Raw genomic sequence first — 24,034 nt, forward strand, 5'->3', positions numbered from 1 at the left:
CCTTGCTCTGAGATTAACTGCCCCATCTCATTCTGGGAGGTGTAGTCCTTCAGCAAGTGCAGCCCATAGAGGGGGTTTATTTGGCAAACTTTTTTTACATTTTGTGTAATTTTATATGACAATAAAAATGTGTTAATCAAAACGGTTATTCAGGCCATAAGTCCCTTACAGCCACCTCTAATGTTGACATTCTGTTCTCAAGTGAGAATCACACAATTTCAGGTCACTACCAGTGAGTTTTTGTTACGTAGTGTGTTGCTTCAGCAAATAATCAGAACGATCATTACAGTCACAGTGTCTGATTCTCCACTCCTCAGTTCACTTTGCAGCACTGGAACTCGATGGAATCCAATAAATTAGAATCGAGGTTAGGAGACTCATACTTAAGGTCAAATTGTGCTGTTTCTTCAGATTTTTATTTTTTATTTATGAAACAGAGATATGCTCACTGACAAATAAGCCATATCAAAAAGTTTAATCAAATGGTTACTTTAATAAAGTGAATATCACCAGTTTTGCTCAAATACTATAATTTCTTAAAGCTAATCTTCTGTATTTTATTTATATTTTATTTTTGAGAAAAGATGTGAATCATTTATGGATAATGTCTTTTTAAGGTTAATATAAATAAAAATGAGATTTTAATGAGTGCCTCTGGGAGCACTTAAGTTATTGAAGGTACACTGTCAAGAACTTAATGTTACAAACACATATGCATAAACATATTTGCAGAAATATATAAACATGTTTACATGCTGACTTTAAGCAGGTGAAAATTTTGTTTTAACTTTTAACTTGATGAGATCACTAAAGTATTTAAAATTAAGCACGTAACGCAGGATGGGCACCATAGTGCCCATACTTGGAACAGAGTCCCAGGCTGTTATTTTACATGTCTCTGATAAAACCATAACATTGTCAGTGAAAATGGTCATTCATCACTATGTATATCAATGGATCTGTTGTGAGTTTTCCTACTGTCATCTTTTATTATGTCCAGTGTCACTAGCCAAACTACGATTCTAGAACATTTGGCTACAAATTCAAAGAAGATCTGCAGACTCACCATATGTAGCACATGACCTAAACTTCTTTATCAATAATGTCGCTATTTTACTTTATTTCTTTTATTTTACTGTATTTTTCTGGGCAGATGTCCAGGTAAACTAACTAACTAACCAACCTTATTTCACCATGAGTAATGTCATGCTGTTTCTCACTAGCTTTAAAACCTTATGTTCCATAAATGTTCCATCGTAACAGTTAGAGTCTTGTAACTTATGGATTGAATAGCTCCTGCAAAGAGAGTCTTTAAGTAGAATATCCAAACGTAAAACCTCCTCCACTTTGTTTATTTCCTTGCCGCTCTGGAAATTACAACTATTCTTATTAGGCAAATAACAGATTCAACTACTTAATTAGACACACCCAAAGCTTAGCAACATTACAGTAAGGAAGGATTAATTCTGCTATTTGCATGTATGTCAATAATTCAAACAACTTAGAACAGAACTACTCTTGAAGCTTTTCTGAGTGAATTTTGACTTCCAAGGAAACCAGACTACTCCCCCTTCTAAGGGAAGCCAAGCAGGACACCTGCCCGCCTTCCTCTTTTGTGGCAGCCCTACCCTGAAAGCCGTTGCAAAGAGTCATTGGGAAGTCCTGACACTAAATTATACTCTACTATGTAGAAAACAACAAGAAGATAAAAGCTAGGATACATCTGTAAATCTGGAAGCATCATGTGGGGGATAGAGAAGCTCATTCTTGCAACACAGGAAAAAATTTCAGTCAAATAATTTCTGTTCCTGGAAAATCAAAGGACTCCTCCAAAGGAAAGCAGTATGAGTCAGGTCTGTACCATGACAAAGTTGGTACTGCCAGCTGACACTGACAGGGAAGTGTTTTGGGATCTTGTTACAAAGAGGCTGAACTGTATGCAACTTTCAAACCATTCACAGAACAGAAGAAAATATAACAGATCCATAGATATTCTATCAGCTTATAATCAGCTACAAAAGAATGCAAACTTGGTCAATTATTAGATAAAGCAGGTATTCTCCCATTTGTGTTTTTTTCTCAGCTGATGATGCAAGTAAGGGAATTACAGGTATGAGGAAAAGTCACTGCAAGATTAAAGAAGCTTTTAAAAGTTAATAGGTAATCCTAAAATTACCAGGTAAAACTAGTACAGCTGAGTCAGTGTCAGTGAAACGTGGGAGAATTATAACCTGTCCAACATACAAAAGGAAGATTAAAACAGAAAATCAAATCTTAACCAGAACAAGCTCAAAACCACTATGCATGGGTGCATATCTGTAACAGAAATGCTCTTAGATTTCAAGGCCTCTAGGGAGCGAAGTATAATGTATTAGTATAGGGCAGCAATCATGTGGGTGGCATCACTTCAGATTGGTGCAAAACAGACATCTGAATGCTTCTAGATTCCTTTAGCACTCAGAAGACAGAGAAGTCTTTCTAAAACATGATTCATTTGATGTGCTTCAGATATTTAACTTAGGAAGGGATGAATCAGAATTCCCATTTTTATTGACTGACAACAGAAGTTGTCTAGACAGCTGGATCAGATGTAGGTGCCAATGCTGAAGAACACTAAACTCATGAATCCTGTCCATATGATCTCTAATTACTATAGTTAAAAAGCTGTAACGGTAGCACTAGTTTCTTCAAAGTTTTCTAACAGTCAAAGCACTTACTGATAAGTGTTTCAAAGCAGTACACATAGAAAACCAAACAGGGCACATGTTCCCATCATCAGTGGGAAAGTTTTGCAAGAAGCGTTTGAAGTAGATGAGGAAATCAACATCTTCTTTCACAATACAGTCTCCTATGTTAATCACATTCTTTCATCTGGTTGTCTAGTCATAGTACACATTCACCTGAACAAAAGTCAGGTAAAACTGCTGTGAAAATGCTTAACTGTTTCTTGACAATTAAAAAAAACCTGCCAAAATTTGTGGAAAAGAAAGGTAAGCTTTTCTTCTGCTTGTATGCACCAATGAAACGTGTTACCTACTAAAGCTGCAGCCGTTTGTGCTCTTTGACATATGTGATCATAATAGAATATCACTGTCAGATGAAAAGGTTCTGATTGACCAAAAACTCTTCATATGCTATATATGCTTATCTGCCTGTGTCATATGTGATCTCTGCAAAAATGTTCAACACCAGTTAATCAATTAGAAGAGAGTTTAATGTAATCATAAAAGACAATTTAAAACCACCTCATTCTTTGATTTCTGCAGTTCCCCCGGCATCAGCATAAACCTGCCATTAAGTCCATTCACCTCTGTTAATGACTATGGATCTACATATCTTTACGAATCACAGTAAAAATCTCAGCTGTTGCCATTTGATACTGGCTAACATTATCTTCTAAACATATCAGTGCAACTTTGTTTCCCTTGAATATACCCTTCAAAATAAACATGGGAATAGTTCTTAGACATTCCAAAACAATGGACCAGTAAAATTCTATAATAAGTTCTTTGTAAATTGCTGGGTTTATTATTTCATTTGAAGTGCTGGTGTGACTACAATGGTATACACAGCATGAGCAGATACACTTTTCCTTCCCCACAGTACTTCTCTGGTATCTGCTTCAGTATCTCTTGGTTCCCAGTTGTGCTAGACCATTGTTTCACTACCTTTGAATTACGCGACACGCATCACAAATACAACCATTGTATGATCCAGTGATATGAAAAACTATATGGGAACTAATCCAACATTATTAGTACACACAAAATAAGCATTCTTTTGCCAAAGTTTTAGAAGCTCAACGAACATATCAAAGGCCTACATTTGTCCCTTGATATCTTTCCTAAACAAACCTAAAGTTTTAGCCCCTTAGAAAATGTATTTTATGATGCATGTTATTTGTTATTGTTTGACTTCGACCCATTACTTTTTAGTAGGAGAGAAAAAAGAATCTTCTTTGCAGATAAAAAATCTGTCAATATTGATTACTTCACTTACAGAAATCCCTGGCTATAAACCCAAATGAAGATCAAGACAAATTCAAATCCTTAAATAGGAAAAGAGTGCTTAACTAACATTCATTATGTTATCCATGTTGCTTACTTGCATGTAAATCAGAACTGTTTTAATAAAGGGCCTGAGTTAACTAAATAAAAGTTAACGTAAATATTTCTATGATATGTATCAAATCATTACTAATAACCTATGTTTTGGATACTGAAAGAGCTTGGTAGAAGCACAGTGGGAATTCTTGGCTATGTAATGTCTTTCTGACAATTATTCAAAATTAACATAAGTGTACAATAAAAGCCAAAAAAACCCCAATATTTCTCTCAGTGGTAGCATGTCCTGAACTTTGAGACTGGCTTCCTGAATGTGGCTCAGTAGATCCCAGTAAAAACTTTTTGAGAAGCTGAAAAAATTGGATCCCCCAAAAGCACTGAACATTCAACAACTAGATTTTCTCTGTTCAGCCAAACATAACAAGTTGCAGAGTAAAAAAGCAGCTTGCTCCTGTAGATAGGATGACAAACCTGTTTGAAAAAACTGTATAAAAACATCTACAACAGATCTGCTTTTTCTCATCTTTCTTCTCATGACCATTTTAAAGAGTGTATTCTAAACATTAAGAAAGGTCTCTGTCTAAAAGAGCTATTGCTACCACAAAACACTGCCCTACAAGGTACATTTTTACTAAAACTGAAAGCCTTCCAAGAAACATAAGAGGTGGCTGTATTACCCTTCAGAGGCTTTATCAGGCTTCCTTAGCATTCAGGTCTTCTTTTTTAAACACTGAACTACTGTAAATTTGTAATATTATTGTTACTCAATACCTCTTTTTTGTACTTCTATTTGCTAGTAAGATTCAAAATGCACTGTTCTTGTGTCACCTCATTATGACTTCTTTTCCTTTATATGAGAGTTTCAAATTAACTTGACATACAAGTTTTACATATATTTTAGGCTAAATGTGACGTATTCCCTCATGCCCATGAGGCATTTGGAAAGTTGCTAAGTTCTGCTTTCAAGGACACTCTAAATGAGGTTATTAAAATTCAACACTTTGCATATTCTGATGGAGAAAAACGTTTGTCCCTGACAACAAAGGACATAGGTCAATTTAAGAAAGCTTCTCAATCTCCTTTTCCATGGCCACTGAATTCCTTGTGTCAGTATTTGTAAAACCAAAATAAGAAAATGTTACCAGGGAGGAAGGAAAGCGTAGGAGCCCAGGTCCTGTCCAAAAGTAAAAATCCATAACCATCTGTTGTTTGTGTTACATGGATTTCACAACTGTCATCTCCACTGTGCACGCCATTTCATCTTCACAGCAATATCACCAAAACACCCACTGAGATGAAATCACAAATATTTTGAACATACCATATGATATGTTATTTTCCAAATTAATATTTGACAATGTCAAAATGAGAACTTGACTACAGGTTACTTTTGTGTTGTCACCTGAAAAATCCCTTAAGGGTTTGCTACTGTTTGGAAATACTTAACCTCAAACTTGAATAACAAAAATACAGAAGAAGAGAGAGAAAGCTATTAAATGCTGCATTTTTTAACTATAAGTATGATTTGAAAAATGGTAAGGGCCACTACTTCCACTCAGCATCTCTCTTCAAAAGGGCTCCAAAGCTGCTTTTTAAATTATTTACTTAGAAATACATTCTAGAATTTAAACGGACCTTTCTTTTTTGAACTTCAGACCAGCAAGACTATCCCACATTTCACAGCTGGGTATGGCCTGAGGGATGTACTGGCTCTCAAACTAATCTCTATAACCCAATGTCACATCCAAAAAGTTCTTTCTGAAAAGGAAAAAAACCCTACAAAAACAAAACACCCAAACTGAAATTGCCTTGGAAAAATGACAGAAAAACAGTTAAAGACAAGTGAGTCAACTAACTGCTTTTCCCTTACAGAAATCTAAAAGTCAAGGTCAGCTGTGTCTGAAATCACCAGACCTGTCACATGGCTTTCATAGCTGCCACTAAGGCTCCTATCAAACCTACACTGAAAGCAATGAAAACATTTTTACTGGAAACAGATCGAGCTCTGATAAGGAGCTCTCTAATCACCTTTGGTTGGTTAATGCTGCACAAAGTGAGAGGTGAAGTTTTGAAAAAGGGAATAATGGATTGACAGAACTTGAGGTCAAATGTATTTGCTCTATTTCTTGAATTCCTTAGTGCTTGTGTGTGTTAGAGCATAAATATGGCTCTTTAAGTATATGAATACATATATAGTTTATGTATATAAGAATACATAAATGCAAATACATTTTATATACATATGTGTGCATTCACATACAGAAATACAGGTTGCACTGTCAGGATAACTCAACTCCATCTTATCCCAGCTTTTGTCCTGCAGTAACAAAAGTCTGGTGGTCTCAGTCACAGTCCCTTGGGGGTAGGAGCCCATCACAAAACCATCAACCTTAATTTAATACAATTGACAGTCTCTGCTCAAGAGAGGCAGAAAACGGAGTTGCCATGGAGACTGAACTATTGCTCTTCTCCAGAGGATGCTTTTTTAGGCACAGGCTTAACAGTAGAGGCTGTGCAATACCTGTAACCTTGATCAAATCACAGGATCTTGCTTTTCGAGTTGGCTTTTTAGTAAACTCTTACAAACATCCAGCAGATGAGGGGAAAAAAAGAGAGCGCTTAAGAAAACAAATTAAGAAAAAAATCAACAAAACCCAACAAAAAACAGTATGAAAATGTATATTATGCCAGATTGAGAAAGGAAAAGAGTTTCATATTGATTTGATTTATCAGATTTGTCACCTCTGCTTAGTGCTTTCCTAACAGGGTGAACACTGTGCTTGACCTATTTGCTGGAATTAACAAGGACTGCAGGAGACCATATGGATTGCCAGATGGTCTGCTATAATTTAATGCCATTTATTCTAAGTATGAAGTAAGTGATAAACATAATTAACATTCTTTTAGCTCCTTACTGGATGCCTTTTATTAGTTTTTTTTTCTCAGACATTGAAAGGTAAGTTAATACCTTGTTACTGAAACACAGATGCCAGCTAATTACTGCAAGAGGCTGCAGCCTCCAAAGCAAAGAGCATCTGTACAGACTCTAACTTATTCACTGACCCCACTGCGATGATTAATAGGTTGAATGCTAAGCTCTAACGAGAATGACAGATCTTAGATGTTTTCAGGTTACCTTTATTAGTGGTATGAGGAACAGAGTGTTCATTGCAGATGTACAGATCACACTTCACAGTAAACAATACACCTTGTACTCCTGGTCTGAACGTGTATTACACATTACAGCACATCAAATGCTAAGGAATCAAACCACCTTCAGTCAGTAAAAACAATGGAGTGATTTCCTTCAGAAATGTTTTTCCTCATTGCTATTTCATATTCTGCCAGCGATTGTCTAAATGGCCTATTTTTTAGGAAGTGATTCTAGAGAAGCTATGGCTTCAAAGAGTGTTTACATCAGGCAGGGTCGTCATCCTCAGCATTTTGATGTGAGTCTGTAACAAGATATCCAAACAACTTTGCCTACTGCTCCTGTGCTGACAATCTTCATAGTGACTAGGGTAGCTATTAGCAGAATGAATAGTAAACCATTTTGTAATTTCTAATGTTAATGTACAGGTGAAGTTAGTATGCTGGTACTCAGAACAGTAAGAGAAGTGTTAGAGAAAAGGCAGAACTACTGGATGCTTTGCACTTTACATGAAAAGCTATGCACATTGAACATCACAGATAAAATTGGCCCCAGCTAAACACACTGTGATCTGCATCTGTACTGTTAATAAAACTTGGGTGAACTTTGAGATGACAGAAACAGCATAAATTAAACGTTATTCAAATATTAAAACAAAAGAACAGCACCTATGCTATGAAGCAAATCTGCCCTTAGAAAATTTAGCTCCGATCAGAAAACATGATGAAAAAGAGTCCACCTCAAAAGTCACAGCATAGGCAAAGCAGAAACAAACTCCAGCTTTTCAACACCTGTGCTCTTCCTTTGTTCCAGAGGGGTCCAGCATTTGTCCAGAGGCCTCCACAGTTACACATGTACACTCCACAGCACAAGTGCTGACATATCCTTAAGAAGCAACTACATTAGATGGGACCTGAATATGACGGGACATACCTGCTCTCTTACTCCACTCTTGATGGCATTAGTTCAAGTTACTTCTTCACCTGGTGAATTTTGCTTACTGTTGCTGGTCCTATAAAATCCTTTATGATTCTTTATGAGTAAATGGATAATTTGTGATTCCCTACTAGTATACCAATAAAAATCGGATCAAAATATCTGGACGGCAAGCCTTTGTTGATATTGACAGCATTTGTCAAAACATCTTTACAGGTCTCTGCCTCTGTCAGCATTTGAAAAAAATCCATTTTTCCATCCCATTAACTGAAAAATATTTACTTGAAGAGCTTAAGCTAATGCTATGCTGGATGCAGGTTCATTTTTATAGTCAGAGGGGAAAAACAGGTCCTTAAAGAGAGAACTCAGGTAGCCTGAATTGCTGTCTGTAGGCACCTACCTCTCTTCCCTGGCTGCTAAAGGAGTTAGCGTCATTCAGGTGTCAAAACTGAGGTAGGCTGAAATCAAAGATAAAAAATTACCATGCTAAAAATCAGACGTCATGTTTCCTTCAATAGGTTGTTTACCGGACCTGACAATAACATACTTTAATATTATACAGACACAACTTCTGACTGGAATGATGGTCTTCAGTGATTAGATATACTGAATCTCAATATGCTATTAGCACTTTTTCTGCTTCTATGTATATACATTAATACACATGTACATACTCACATACACACACATACATATAAAGGTATGCATTTAATTGCTCCATCATTGCAAACAGTCTGAGATGTTCCAAGTGGTCACCTTGTAACATCCAAGAAAGGGCAATGCTAGATTTATTTCCTGAAATAACCTCTTATTCGGACCTCTGGACTGCCCGAAAAAGCACTTTGCCTAAGTAGCAGATAGCTCCCACCAATACTTAAAATATGCTAAAAAAACAAAGTAATCCAGTGGAATTTAACAGTTAGTCTTTGAAGTTGATATAGACACAAAACCTGCCAAAGCAGGTTTGACACTTAGTACTTTAACATGGCTTTACACTTTAAAATCCTTTTTCATGTGTCTTGTTCTTTACTTGCTTTCTCACAAGACAAAAGGTATCAGAGAATTTATGTTCGCTGTTCATTTCAGTCCCAAGAATAAGATTGTCTGTATCTTAGCTATCATACAGATGGCATGTATGAAACATGGCTCTTGGCCTAAATGGAAAGTAGGATTTTATTTCAGGACAAATAGGGATAAGATATAAAACCCCTGTCTACACTACAGAGGAATACCTGTGCCTGACTAATGAACCCTCATGGCCATAACAATTTTCTGTGTTCATGCTCCATCATGTGATCTACCGGGAGATCTCACCGAGGCAGTGGAAATTCAGCAAATGTACCCCCAGTCCAAGGAGAAGTTACTTGAGCATTGCTTTGCTGGAAAATTTGACTCTTAGAAAGTATAAATTTAAGGCAAAATTACAAAATAGAATAAGGTAGAGAAGAAACAAAAGGCCCTAAGGGGAAAACAAAAGGGAAGATAATGTAAAGTGTTTTAAAAGGGAAAGTAAACAGTACTTTAATGATGATGTGGCTACCAGTCTCTCTGACAAAGTACAATACAAAAAGCAGCATGTCTCTCGGTAAATGCTTTAGTCAGTAATGACACAATCAGGTAGTATTTAAATGCTTTAAGACCATAGAAAAAACCCACCAAACTATGATATTTGCAAATGTTACAAACGTCTTACCTCCTGCATACATGACAGCCAACATTATCGATGATATCCAAGCTATTTCACTATATGATGTGTGAAAGATCTCTTGTATTTCTTTGAAGAATACTGTGATGGCTTTGGGGAACGCATAGGAAAATCCAATGGAGATAAAAGCCCCAAAGACCACAACCCATCCCCAGCCTCCATCTGGAGGTGGGTACTGTGGCGCCACTGTTGCTGGTGGCATTTTTTGTCTCTGTCTCTTCTCCAACTAGGCTGAAAAAGAAGAGAAGAAACACAGTTTCAAACAGTTTTCCTTTTTTCTTTATCAAACTGCAGTATTTACTCATCATCTACTGGGATCATAAAGAATCCTCAGAGCAGAGACCAATTTCCAGCTTTCATGAGACCACAAAGTGTGAACACCTGTTTTCAGAAGCAAAATCAGTTCTACAAAAAAAACTACATGGCAAGAATATTTGCAATATCCTATTCGGCATGTGGCAATTATTACAAATCACTGATGTCAGTCACTGAACTTGTGTTTGCAATTAGTCACATATTAGAAAGTGATGTGTTTGTGTGGGTTGATCTATGTATCTACAGAGTGGATTTAGTACAGGAATGAAACAGAAAAAAAACGCTGAAAACTGGAATTATAGGAAACAATGGCAAAAAGTTACAGTAAATTACCACTAAATGCCATTTCATTAGCAAGATTTACTGGTACTTCAGCAAAATTATCAGCAACAACCGCAAGGAATAAAATCATTACACAGTTTTTAATCATATGCTGTCATAATCAAATTTTTGACCGTTGTTCGTATCTCTTGCTGGTCTATGAGAACATCTAAAAAGCAGGTTCTGAGTAGAGATTTAAACTTCCCTGAGTATCCATAAAATAAATACAAAGTATTAAAATACCATATTGTACTCTTATTTTTAAAATTTTCATCTTCATATTAGTTGATGTTGATATAACTTGCAGGAATAAGGTGGGGCTTGATGGTGCTATTTTTGCTCTGTTTCCACGTCAAAAGACATGAAGAAGTCTTTCACTAATAACCTCACAAACTTTCTACAGCTATTCCTTAATTTAGAATTTACCATAATAGATACCACCAGAGTGACATCTTACAGAAGTTGTGAGAGATGCAACTAACACATTCAGGCAGCTCAAGAAATCATAGGTAATCCACATAAAACTCCTAAGGCCTGAAATAAATTTCATACTATTGTCATCATCCTGGTATCTAAAAACATAAGTTTTCTACATTATGCAAAACCGTTTTACAAAACATGTATTAGTGAGAATCCATTTTGTAATTCTGAGATTTTTTCACTGTCAAATCCCTTTATTATTAAACAGCAATCTGGAGTCCACTGTGTTTTCTTCTGTGTAATCCAGCCTACACAGACAGCATGAACTAAAAATTCCTCCTTCCTCCCTTGTTTCTGTCTTGGGCATTTAGGCAATTGATTACTCTTGATGGGTCTCCTGCCATACCAGTATTGAAAGCTGTTGATGTTAACAGTGTTGTAGGTTGTTGTTATGCTTATGATTACCAGTAAGTTTTTATGTGATTTCTTCTGTGCCACTTATGGGATATTTCAATTTCTTGCAGCAAACTGCATTAGCAGTGGGAGTGATATGATTACCTTAACAAAAAATAAAAAACAAACTGTGCCAGCTTCTATTAATCTCTTGGGATAGTGCCTGGAGTACTTTCAGGGTAAACACCATGTAGCACTGTGTGCAATATATGCCACAAAACTAGCAGAGTGTTGCTTTTAAGCTTATCTGTCACTAGGCTAGACTACTTTTGAGTCTCCACTTTACTGAAGTTGATTGTAGACATCACCTTGACATTGGCAGACCTCTGAGGGGAAGATAAATCAACCACTAAAACATCTGGCGTCTATGCAAGGCTGCAAAACCCCAGGTAGTTTGGTTTCTGCATCCTATCATACAGATTCGCTGATGGCAGCAATAGGTTATCTATTGCTCTGTACATAGAGCATATAAATCTTTTTATACGTATGTCCAGAAAGAACCTCTGGTATGTACTTTGTTTCTGCTTATCCTAGTCTCAGCTTAATATTAGTCCACTGACATACACAGCAGTAAAATACTAGTTTATTTTTTCTGAATCAGGACCCATCAGAAGGATCTCAGAAAGCCCACTGTAACTTACAACACACATAGTGATGACTGATTGCCATCAAAAGCACAAAACCTCAAATTGACATGAAAAGCAGAACTCTGTTTCTGTGAATGGAATCACAGTAAATAACAGAATTTGCTCTCTGTCCCAGAAAGCTGTTGTTTTGCTCATCTGAGAAAACTTTTGGTCATTTCCTAAAAAAAGGTTAACTATTGTTTTCTTACACTTCAAAGGTTTGAGCATATTTATTTTCATATTTAATATTCATATGACAACACTTCTATCTCTATTACAAATTTTAGTAATGCCACACAACATCAAGGCACTGTTCCCCAAAAAAATGGAAAGGAATTATCAATTTATTGAGGAAGCACTCCTTTTCCTAAAAATAATACACAAGCACTTTGAAAAATCACTGCCACCACCTTAGTCGGAAGAATGCTGAAGATTCCCAAATGTCTCTAAGGCACTGGCGCTTTGGAATGACCCCAGTGTATCCACCCTTTTAGGGCAGCAGAACAGGCTCTGACAGTTCAGTGCTTTCCTGCCTTTAAAAGCTTCACAGTGAACTTAGACAGCGTTCAGAAGACGAGTGAAAGGGCACTGGCTGCTCCTGGGCCTCAGCCTAGAGGCAAAATGCTGCAAAGCCCATTGGGTGGCCAGTTTGTAGAGCTGCTGCAGTAAAAGTCTGTCTGCTAACCTACACCTAACTTTCACTGTCACAAAGAAAAGCCTGGATCATTGTATCTCACACCTCCTGTCTATCCCACAGAGTGGAGTTAATAATAGCTTCCCTGATGTTCCTTTATGATTGTCATGGCCAATTTTAGCTCCAGTTAATAAAAGGTGAAAAGGAAAAAAATAATAAATATGTTCGCACCAAGAGGAAAAAAGTATTCATTTCATCGGAAACGTTAAATCCAACACCTGAAACATCCCATACCTGCTCACGAGCTAAAGCAATTTTCCCCTGTAAAATCTGCACTTAATATCCCTGAAACTGAACTCCTCCTAAAGCAGTCTAGCACATTCACATACCTAGCTCTAATCTAAGCCTAACTAGTAATATCTGGGTAGTATAAGTAGTATACAGACAAGTGCAAAATCCATTAGCAACCAAAACAAAACAGCATTTTAGATGAGTGGATATAAATGTTGACAAGGGAAGAGGTAGAAGAGGGAGGAATAAAGCAGTGACAAGTGAAATGCCTCTTCAGAGCTCTCAGAGCTTATTATGGGCTGTGAAGAATAAAAAGAAATATGGTAGAAAGCACAAAAAAAGGCATGTGTAATGACATTCATGTGAAGGACATGGTACTAAATAAAAAAAAAAAAAAAAAGGCAGCACTTGAGTAAATAAAGGTCACCACCAGTGTTTTCAGTCAGTCATATGAATTCCATCATGTGCTTGAAGCTAGGGAGCGAGTACTGCTCATACCTATGCTTTTATAGGCAAGTGGTGGGTGAGGAATGCTGCCTGCCCTCTGCCCAGGGAAGCAGCAGGGGAATAGCGACTGAAGCGAGTCCTGAGCGAAGCAATCAATCTCCCTTCTCTCTGTCAGATACAGAGATGTTGCTCAGCCTTTCCACATCCTGAGGCAGACCATGCACAAGGATTTCCTCCTAAGCTCTTTCTAGTTCCTCTGTATAAATCCCATTTATGTAAGCAGTGAACAAGAACTCTTACTGTAGTAAGAGCTGCATGTCTCTACTAACAAATAATAGGAAAGAAACGGTAAAAGGACACTTTTAAAACATCTGATATGCCACATTTTTTATTATATAGGTCCCAGCACTTTTGAACTAAATTAAGCAAATGAGAACTAGTGAATGAAAGAGAGAAAGAGAGAAAGGGAGGGAAGGGAGAATGGAGGGAGGGAGGAAGTGAAAGGGAAAAAAAGGGGAAAAAAGAAAGTGAGAAGGCAGCAAGCAAGCAACAAGGTCAAACTAAGAGCAAATGCTACAGACAAATAATGTGTCTTCGTGTCATGCACCATAGACTTCAGTCAGTCACAATCAACCTGTTCAGACTTCTCTTGTACCAATTCTTCATTAATATTCTGCAGCTGCCAGAATCAGCTATCAATATAACAGCTTGTCAAAGGCTCTTCTGAGCAGGGGTTATGTTGTTCTCTTGTTTACAGAGACTCTGATTTTACTGGGAGTTTTAGTTCTGTTTTTCTGCAACATTAGAGTAACTGTTTGCTTTTTTACTTGCATTTTATCTGCCTTGTCCTCAATGTGTCCCATCATCACTTGACTCAGCAGCCATTTGTCCCAGAGTAAAAGAGCTGGTATGTGAAAAATCTGTCCCCAGTTGCTGTAGGATTGTAGGAATATTTGGCACGTGTGTACTGCATTCCAGTTCCACACTGCAAGGCAAGGACTGCAAAAAGTTTTGCAAACTTGAATAAATTCAGTCTTACAACATCTTTGTGGGGTGACTGAGAAGTATCATTCACTTTCAGACATGGGAAACAAATATAGTAACAGGGCAATCCTAAGTCTTGTCCCAAACTAGTGGCAGAGCTGGGATGTGTGCTAATGTCCAAGTAAGCTGTGAGTTAGGACTGAAATTTTTAAGTACATGTGTGTTTCAGAAGCTCATTAAGTAGCAAATGCAGATTAATTGTACTGCTTAATACTTGAGTAAGAAGCACAGGTAAGGGCACAGTGTTTGCTTTATAGGTTTGAATAGTTTGCTGCTCTAACTTACCCCTAACAAAAGTTGCATTGCTGTATCTGAAACAAACAATTTGTGGTAGCATTAGTAAAAAAAATGTGCTATATAATAATTATACTCTTATAAAAGATTCTTGCTTAAAAGCTCCAATAATTTCAGTTTTCCTATTTTTATTAACAGCTCTTTACCAAGTTCCAAGCAGGATGGCAGGATAGCAGGTATCGTCTCATTGAAGGGTATTGCCTCACCAACTTCTACAAGCTATTGTCATTATCTTGTGAACAATATTCAGTATTTAAAGAAAAAAATATCTTGTTAGTTTTGTGAGAGGATTTTGCTCTGTCTTGGGATTTTATTGTGGAGAAAGGGAGGATGCGGCAAGACTGACTGAAGGGATCAAGAGAGCCTGTTCTCTGCTTTTAGCTCTAACTATTCAGTTCTGGAGGCAAAGTCGCTCCTAATGAGCTCTGGTACCCAGCCTTAAAGAAATGGCTAATCATCCTGAAAGCGGAAAATAGTCTCCATTTTGTCTGAATGTCCATATTCAGAGACTGAGAGGTATGCGATAAATGAAACACAGGTAGATGAAAGATACACTCAGAATCTGACTTCACTGCCTTTTTTCCACCAGGGTCTAACCTGCAGGACAAATACACCCTGTGCGAGACTAAAACTGCTAAAATGTTCCCAGGCTCTCTAGCATTTTAGCAAGCTGTTGCTTTTTATCATTTCTCCAACAGGCTTGAATCAAAGGGCCATGTCTGTGAATGCTTTCCAGACTTTTATATGACAAAAAAATAAATTATATATATAGTATATTATATCAAATTGTATTTATGGGGCTTATGTTAACATTTACTATTTTTGCTAAAAGTCTAAGCAAACCTTTACAAAAACCCACAAAATCATCAGCTTTAAATATTTTGAAGCTTATTTCACATCAGTATTTAATATCCAAAAATATCCAACAATATTAAAATGTATTACTACAGATATTTTAAGTATAAAGCTATCTACCTTGACTTCAGCAAGGCTTTCGACACTGTCCCCCATAACATCCTCCTAGGGAAGCTTAGGAAGTGTGGGCTGGATGAGTGGTCGGTGAGGTGGATTGAGAACTGGCTGAATGGCAGAACTCAGAGGGTTGTCATCAGCGGCACCGAGTCTAGTTGGAGGCCTGTAACTACTGGTGTACCCCAGGGGTCAGTAGTGGGCCCAGTCTGGTTCAACTTCTTCATCAGTGACCTGGATGAAGAGTTAGAATGTACCCCCAGCAAGTTTGCTGATAACACAAAACTGGGAGGAGTGGTGGATACACCAGAAGTCTGTGCTGCCATTCAGCAAGACCTGGACAGGCTGGAAAGTTGGGCACAGAGGAACCTGATGAGGTTCAACAAAGGCAAGTGCAGGGTCCTGCACCCGGGGAGGAACAACCCCATGCATCAGTACAGGCTTGGAGCTGACCCTGCTCTGCGGAGAGGGACCTGGGAGTGCTGGTGGACGACAGGTTGACCATGAGCCAGCACTGTGTCCCGGCTGCCAAGAAGGCCAATGGGATCCTGGGGTGCATCAAGAAGAGTGTGGCCAGTAGGTCGAGGGAGGTTCTTCTCCCCCTCTATACTGCCCTATTGAGGCCCCATCTGGAGTACTGTGTCCAGTTCTGGGCTCCCCAGGTCAAGAAAGATGAGGAGCTACTGGAGAGAGTCCAGAGGAGGGCTACGAGGATGATGAGGGAACTGGAGCATCTCTCCTGTGAGGAAAGGCTGAGGGAGCTGGGCTTGTTCAGCCTGAAGAAGAGAAGGCTGCATGGGGACCTTCTAAATGCCTACAAATATCTGAAGGGTGGGTGTCAAGAGGACAGGGCCAGACACATTTCAGTGGTGCCCAGTGACAGGACAAGGGGCAATGGGCACAAACTGAAGCACAGGAAATTCCAGCTGAACATGAGGAAGAACTTCTTCCCTCTGAGGGTGACGGAGCACTGGAACAGGCTGCCCAGGGAGGCTGTGGAGTCTCCTTCTCTGGAGATATTCAAGACCCGCCTGGACAAGGTCCTGTGCAGTCTGCTGTAGGAGACTCTGCTTCGGCAGGGGGGTTGGACTAGATGACCCACAGAGGTCCCTTCCAGCCCCTACCATTCTGTGATTCTGTGATATCTTACTGAGAAAAAAACAAACCTTTTTTCTTGAAGAGGAGACAAAGGAACTAGTTCTATGCATTCACCTCTATGGAACAAACATAGACGTATTCAACCCATTCATAATTTAAAGTTAAGAATCAATATTGTGGTATACTTGTCATCCCACTGAAGCAGTTAACAAGACAAGTATGTGCTTAAAGACAGTGTGGGAAAGTAATAGCCCCTCACACATCCAAAGCAGGCATATTAATATCAATCTTCCAAATGCTTCGGAGGTTGGCAGAGGCAGGCTCTGTGGAGGGAAGCAGAAAGGAGGGAAAGGCACATGTTGTAAAACAAAAATACTTTCTTCTTAGGGTCTGACATTGTAATGGGCTGATTATCAGTAACAGCATCAGCTGAGCAGATAATTGGATGTAAAAGCAAAAGCTGTTTGCTGAGTTAAACAAGGATGATTACAGATGTGAGCTTCTGACAACTGTGGGAATAATGAAAGGTCTAATTCACTTTTACCAAGATGACTGGAATAAAGGCACATGTCATGTAATTCCTTCTTCCTGTTTGAGGATGCAGAATAGGATTACTGAGACAGAAGCGAGCCCTGTAAGATACTGCCCTATAAAAAGCGAAAATGTATAAATTACATTGTGAAAGTGTAACTAAAATCCCATTTGTGCTAAGGCCCTATTTCATCACGGTTTAAACAGAGGTTGAAGCCAAAAGCTATTACTAAGTCAGTCACTAAAGTCAGAATTTTACAGAACTTGAACCCCCTTTTGAAAAAAACAATATTGAAACTATATTGGAATAGTTACATCACTGAAATCAGATTTTGAGCACTGCTGAGTCAGTAGCGAGATGTGAAACATAATTTGTCAAAACTAATACTAATGCAGCACTTATAATTCACTGGAGTTTTGTTGGGGGAGATTGTTGGGTTTGTTTTTTTCAACCTCATATGTAGTGCTGTCACATTCTCCTGGGAAATCATAATCTGTATTCACAATCACAGTCATGGGCTGGATTTCCATTCATCACGTATTCTGTTATTACCTTTTTCATTGACTTTAAGGGAAACCTAAATGACTGGCTTACTCTAGATGACTAAATGCCTAGATGACTAAAGTTAAGCGAAATGAATTCCAACCAAAGTGATTGCAATTCTGTTTTAATTACTTCAAAAAAGCAGTCAATAGAATATCTAGCCTGAAGAGGCTGGCACTCCACTCGAAGTGCAATGAAATGAAGTGTTGATGGCTAAATTGAAAATGCCAGTGATCCAGTCTAAAGAATTAATCAGTTTTAACAATAAGTTGATTGAGTTTGATGAAAAATTCTGCATACCTGGACAAAAATAACCCATCAGACTAGTCAACCTCCCAAAAAACCCAAACCAAAACCTTGTTGTGCCATTAGAGAACTAGTTTTAATAAGCTCAGGGAAACTTGTTCTTTATAAGTCAAAGTGTTGGCTCCTCGCACTGCAAGAATATTGATCCACTTGTTAATTCATTTCTAACCACTCACATCATCCTTTAAATTCTAGTACTACTCCCTCATGTTTATCTATGGTAGTTACCAGCTTTACAACCTGCTACATAAGCTTGCTATTTTAACTCTGTATAGATCAATTTTGAATGATTTTTGGTAATATAAGCCTTTTTAGTATATCAGCACACTCATCTTCTTTAAAATTCACATTGAGTGAATGTTGTAATGACCAAGAATACCCAGAATAACAGAAGTCACGTAAATCTGGAGTTGTATGTTTGATACTTATTTTCAAGTTTTATTATGTCTGGAGGATGGAGAGTTATATTTTCACTTATTTGTAACATTTTATACATGGAAGAATTAAGGTTTCAAGTCAGTGTTAATGGAGCTGTCTGCACAGCTGCTGCACATTGCTTGAAAAATAAATAGCGTAATCCTTCCAAAGCAGCAGATTTTCCATTATCAATAATAACAGATATTAATTTTAATATCATTCTCTCCATACTAAGCTGCAGAAAAAAATATAAATTATGGGAAAAGCTAGTCTATTCATACGCTGTGCTATTAGTTAAGGTTCTTAAAATCAAAATTCATATCTTTTTACATAAACACATAATTTGGAAGTGGCAATATTTAATTTATTTATTACTGAAGATAATATTCACATCCATCTATCAGCTTAATATTTAATGTTATGAAGCTGCAATAGATTCCAATTCTAATTCTGCTGACATTAATTTCTGTAAACTTTATCAAAGTTACTCTGTGCTCTTGAGATTAGAATCTAACCACTGACTGTCTTCTCTACTTCAATATTACGGCCCAGTGTACTTCTGTGTATGTCCTACCACTCGCCTAATTCCTGGCCTGGAAGCATGGTCTGACACATACTGAGAAAATATTTTTATTCTGTTCTCATGGAGCACATGACTCCCGTGGATGGAAATAGCTACTAATGCTTAAGTCTCAGTGACAGTCACTTAGATTATGTAATAGGAAGTAAACTGATCTGGATTCTGTTCCTAAGAGCATATGACTGGAAACACATAACAGGCCAAGGCTGGAAAGCAACTCCAGACTGCAGAAGCTTATACAGGGCTCAGATTTCATTTATTTCTGCCAGTTTGGAAAATGTTACTAGTATAAGAAATATTTTCTATATTATTAATAAAACGGAAAAAGTTAGGAACAATTCTGATGACACAGGGACTTTTAGAAGTATGGACTGGGAAATCTAATGAATTATGAACTACCTATTAGCAAAGCTACATATAATTTATGTACTATATAGAAAAGTACATAAATAAGGCAAAAACGAAATGGGCACAACCACCAAAACTGACAATGAGGAAAATAGCTTTTAAAAGAAATTACTTGGGAACCATCGTATCTTGGAAAAGCCAGAACAGTTTCTGCAATTGTAGGTATTCAGTCTGAAAAAATCCCCAGGCTTTAGGTCCTAAGTAAGAAGCTATCTGCTTAATATAGATTATAAAAGCTGTGTGAGAATAGAGAAAGTAAGCCATCTATTTGTATGAAATAAAATAAAAAACACACAGATAATTCAAACTGAAAAATCCAATCGATACAGCTGTGCCCATAAAAGCTTGATATGTGAGCTCCTTCTGCCAGGGAAAGTTCAAATGTGAGCCACTGATTCCAAGAACAATATAGCCAAAAGATAAATTAATCCAGCGGTCCTTCCAGAATTACTAAAAAATATTAGGTCCAGAGGAAGGAAGGAAGGAAGGAGCAAACAAACAAACAACCAAACTTCATCTGCCTTAACAGAATTTAGCCGAGATTAAAACTTTTTATACATTTATACAAAATGTTTTTAGAACTGAATCAGTGTGGCTTCATAAAACTAAGTGGAAGAATTCTAAAAATGTCCACATTTTTCTCAGGGACACAGACTACCTGAGAGTTTTCTCAAGCCAGAGACTTTAATTTTTGTTTTATTCATCTTATGAGCAGTGATACCCATGGCTCTGAAAAAGCAAAACATGACAGCAAGGTATTCTCCTCACTCCAACTGTCTCCAGTTCCAGGCAGATAGATAATCACGCAGATATACTAACACAGGGCTCATGTTTGGGGCCATGCAGGGGCCATCCTTGAAGATGCACTTGCCATTTCTTAAGTACAGAAATCAGATTTTAATAGCACCTTGAAGACTGCGCAGGGAAGGTAACATCTCTAACCACCTAGCATTAAAATAGACAGCTATGTCCGGTAGACTCAACTTTCAGCCTTTCTTATGCTGGTATTCATGCTGGTAAAAGACTGTAAAATAAGGTCTATTCTTATTTGATAGCCTGTAACTTTGAGTAGACAGCTAAACAAATGGGAAGGTATATATTTACCTGGGACAGTGCAGTACTACACTGATACTCATGCTATCTCTTGATGGCTAAACATGGCTAGTAGGAGGAGAACAGCTATGTTAGCTTGGTATCCTGTCGAGGTAACTTAGCTCTACTCAGGTATCATGGCATTGTGCTACATAAAGTAAGTACATGTGTGACGATTATTTGTCCAGTCTGGAACACGATGATAAAAAGTTCATTTGAAGTACGTACCAAAACTAATATAATTTAGCCATGGCAGTGTTTTAGCATAAACAAATACAGGGAAGGAAGAAGTTATGATTGTATTTGATTTCCATGGGAAGGAAGAGGATGTTTAATTACAAACTTACTATGTACTTTGTCCAAGTGTTAATGAAGTGACCTGCTGACATATATACAAAACAACTTTAAAGACCATTTAATCAAATGCTGATGTGTACCCCTCCACCCATTGTGAGAAACTGGACATCGGGAGATCAAAAAACCTCTCCTGGCTGTTATGGAGGACACTTTTTCCTAACACAGTACACAACACCGAAAGAGTACAGAACACTGCTGTACCTCTTAGACCATAGTTCTACAATGCTACAGCTAAACCAATCTTTGACTAATTTGCAACAAGCTTTAGAATTCACCAAGAGTTTAACACGTCAGATTGTTTATACATGTATCATTTGTAATTTTTTTATTCTGCCATTTACTAAATCCCCATACAATATCGAGAATATATATGTGAAGCCTGTGGTTCTGCTCTGATACAATGGCATTAAAAGGTTGTTTAGTGCTTCTCCATACACTCAAAGAGACGAAGAGATGACCAACCACTGAAGGATGCAAGAGCAGTGCTACATAACTCCGAAACCCCTCTCCTCTCATTCTTTTGTCAGGAATTTCTGAATAATCTAGAAATCCATTTTTTTTTTCCATAATTTTTCGTATTTGCCATTTTTGACTCTCCCATTATCTAAGCATTTATCTTATACAACATCCATTTCCCCAGCTTACAGTGCGGAACATAAGCCTGCTGGAATATAAGCCTTTTGACCACAACGTACCAGCTATCTTAGCCTGTTTCAAAAGTGCTCTTTTTTGAAATATTAAGACAAGAGGAACTCATTTTCTTACTAGAAATGGATGATCCAAATAGGCCAATGTCTGAGTTGCAGAACAAAAAGCAGACCTGAAAACTGAAGTCCCGAATTAGCCCACTAATTACATGATATGAACTTGCTACTGCAATAGTTCTGGTTTAGCTAGTAAATTACTCATTTTTGACGGAGAATATGGGGTAGAATTGCTTTATTATTCAAAAGCAACCTGATGAATCCACAACAAGATGCACTTTTGTTGATCTATGTTGGACTCTAACTGTAAAATTTCTCCCATGCACCAAAGTACTTTGCTCTAACCCTTCTTTGCCAAAACCACACCAAAGTAAACAGACTCACAAGTATTAACTTTTACATTTCTGTATCATCACAAGAAAAGCTTTACACTAGATTGCTGTCCTGTGAGCTAACATAGCACTCCTTATTCTCATTATTGAGAATCTAGATCAAAATAATTCAAATCCTCAAAATTTCACTATAATAGCTGCAATAGAAACAGCAGTGCAGTTTACATAAATATATAGCAGATAAGACAAGAAAAATAAAGATCTCGGTGGTATTTGCATGCTTCCAATTAGCAAAAGGGCACAGTGAAAACATTCACAGAAGAGACTAGTTAAATCATGTTTACCTGGAAGCTTAATGAATCAAGATCAAGCTGTATCAAATGCCAGGGAATGAGTGCATCAATCTAAGCAATGACTCTGTCGTCCCTTTCAGGACAGAAGTTTAATCAGTTCAGAGGCAAAAAAAATGAGTTGTCTTTTTCCTTGTGAAAAGCAGATACATATACTGTTTTTGTTGTTATCATATGATTTCTACCAAAGGCCAGCTTACACACAAAACCGAGTTTAGCCAAACTTTCTATATGTAAAATTGTTCAAAATGTGTAAAAATACATACAGCACACTCCACATATCTATTAAATTTGTCTTGATAACAAGAGAAGGAAGAGGCAGTGGAGTTTTGTAAATCTCAAGGTTTTCTCTTGAGAAAGCAATACAACATTGGGATTCATAGCCTAAAAGCATTATAGTCTGCTGAAGATTACTCCTTCAATCTTCAAGACAATAATACTTTTGTGTACAAAACACTCAGCTCTGGAGTGTGTATGTTTTTCTAAAACCTTTAAAGACATCTCTTTTACTCATTTGTACTCACGTCCCAAACTATTATCCTACCCATGCATAGTTACGCATCAACTATGCATAGACTTCCTATACGTAGACTTTTACTTTCACATACAGCCCAACTGCCTTCAAAGGGGCTTAGATGGATTTGAACTACAAATCCATACTTCTAATTGTCATTTAGCTAGATCCTTTCTCAGTCAGTAGCTGCAGATGAAACAACTATCACCTTCTGGGATGACTGGATTTAAGTAAGCTTTTTTCTTTTCTTTACAGATTCTTCACCAAACATACTTTTCAATATTTCACTTATCTCTCAAAATATTACTGGATGTACTGCCAGCTGTTCCTGAGGGGAGGTTGTACTTGTTTTGATCTGTCTGAATCAAGCAGAAAATCTGTGTTCTGTTCACCCTTAGTGTTATTATTCCCTTTTAATTATATTTTGCATTCTGTACATTAAACATGGAAATCAGGTTTCGTTCTTCCCCCCCTCCACCCCCTGTAAGTTACGTACAGTGAGATTCATCTCTTCAGTCAACAAAATGTTTATATTAATAGACAAAGTTTGGGTAAGATTAACTCTGCCCTAACTAGCTCCAAACAAATCTGTATGGCTTTTAAGTGTAGCAAGACCATGGATTGTTTCTTTCTCTTCTCCCTAGTATAATTTACTGATTCAAAAACTATGTCTGTAAAGTGCTGCATACATTTATTTCTCCATAAAAGAATCATATGATGGAAAAACATACCTATGTTGCGCTTTTGAGTCTGTTAATCTCAGAAAATGGTACAATGTATACAGGTGGTAAAACCTATGAAATGAAATTTGAATGCACAGAATTTTTCATTTGCCCTTGTTGGGGAAATATGTGATTGGCCCCTGCAGAACAAAGCTGACAGTTAAAAGATGCAGCACTGATAAACCTTGAATTTTATGAAGTAAAAAAGGACAGTAATAAAATACACCCGTTCAGGTTTCTTGAGCAAATATCAGACTGTAAAAGGATGAAGCAAATAATAGTGTTGTTTTCATCTCCAAAATGTGAGTAAAGCTGTGACTCATCTTCTTTGCAAAACAAAATAGGACGCTGAGGAGGAGCACATGAGATGTCATCTAGCTCTGACTATTTATGAGTTTTTCAATTGGCT

General features: G+C 37.5%; 1 protein-coding gene across 2 annotated transcripts in view; it reads right to left on the bottom strand.

Moving 5' to 3' along the window:
• The window catches only part of SLC16A7 (solute carrier family 16 member 7), an 86,024-nt gene that overhangs the window by 24,598 nt on the left and 37,392 nt on the right, over positions 1–24,034 (bottom strand). For both annotated transcript variants that reach the window (XM_075428743.1, XM_075428744.1), the window contains exon 2: positions 9,845–10,087. In XM_075428743.1, the coding sequence (XP_075284858.1) occupies positions 9,845–10,058 (214 nt within the window). In that variant the 5' untranslated portion in view covers positions 10,059–10,087. The remainder of the gene's footprint in view (positions 1–9,844; positions 10,088–24,034) is intronic.

This window comes from Opisthocomus hoazin, chromosome 8 (genome assembly GCF_030867145.1).
Source record: "Opisthocomus hoazin isolate bOpiHoa1 chromosome 8, bOpiHoa1.hap1, whole genome shotgun sequence".
In the NCBI taxonomy this organism is placed as follows: Eukaryota; Metazoa; Chordata; class Aves; order Opisthocomiformes; family Opisthocomidae; genus Opisthocomus; species Opisthocomus hoazin.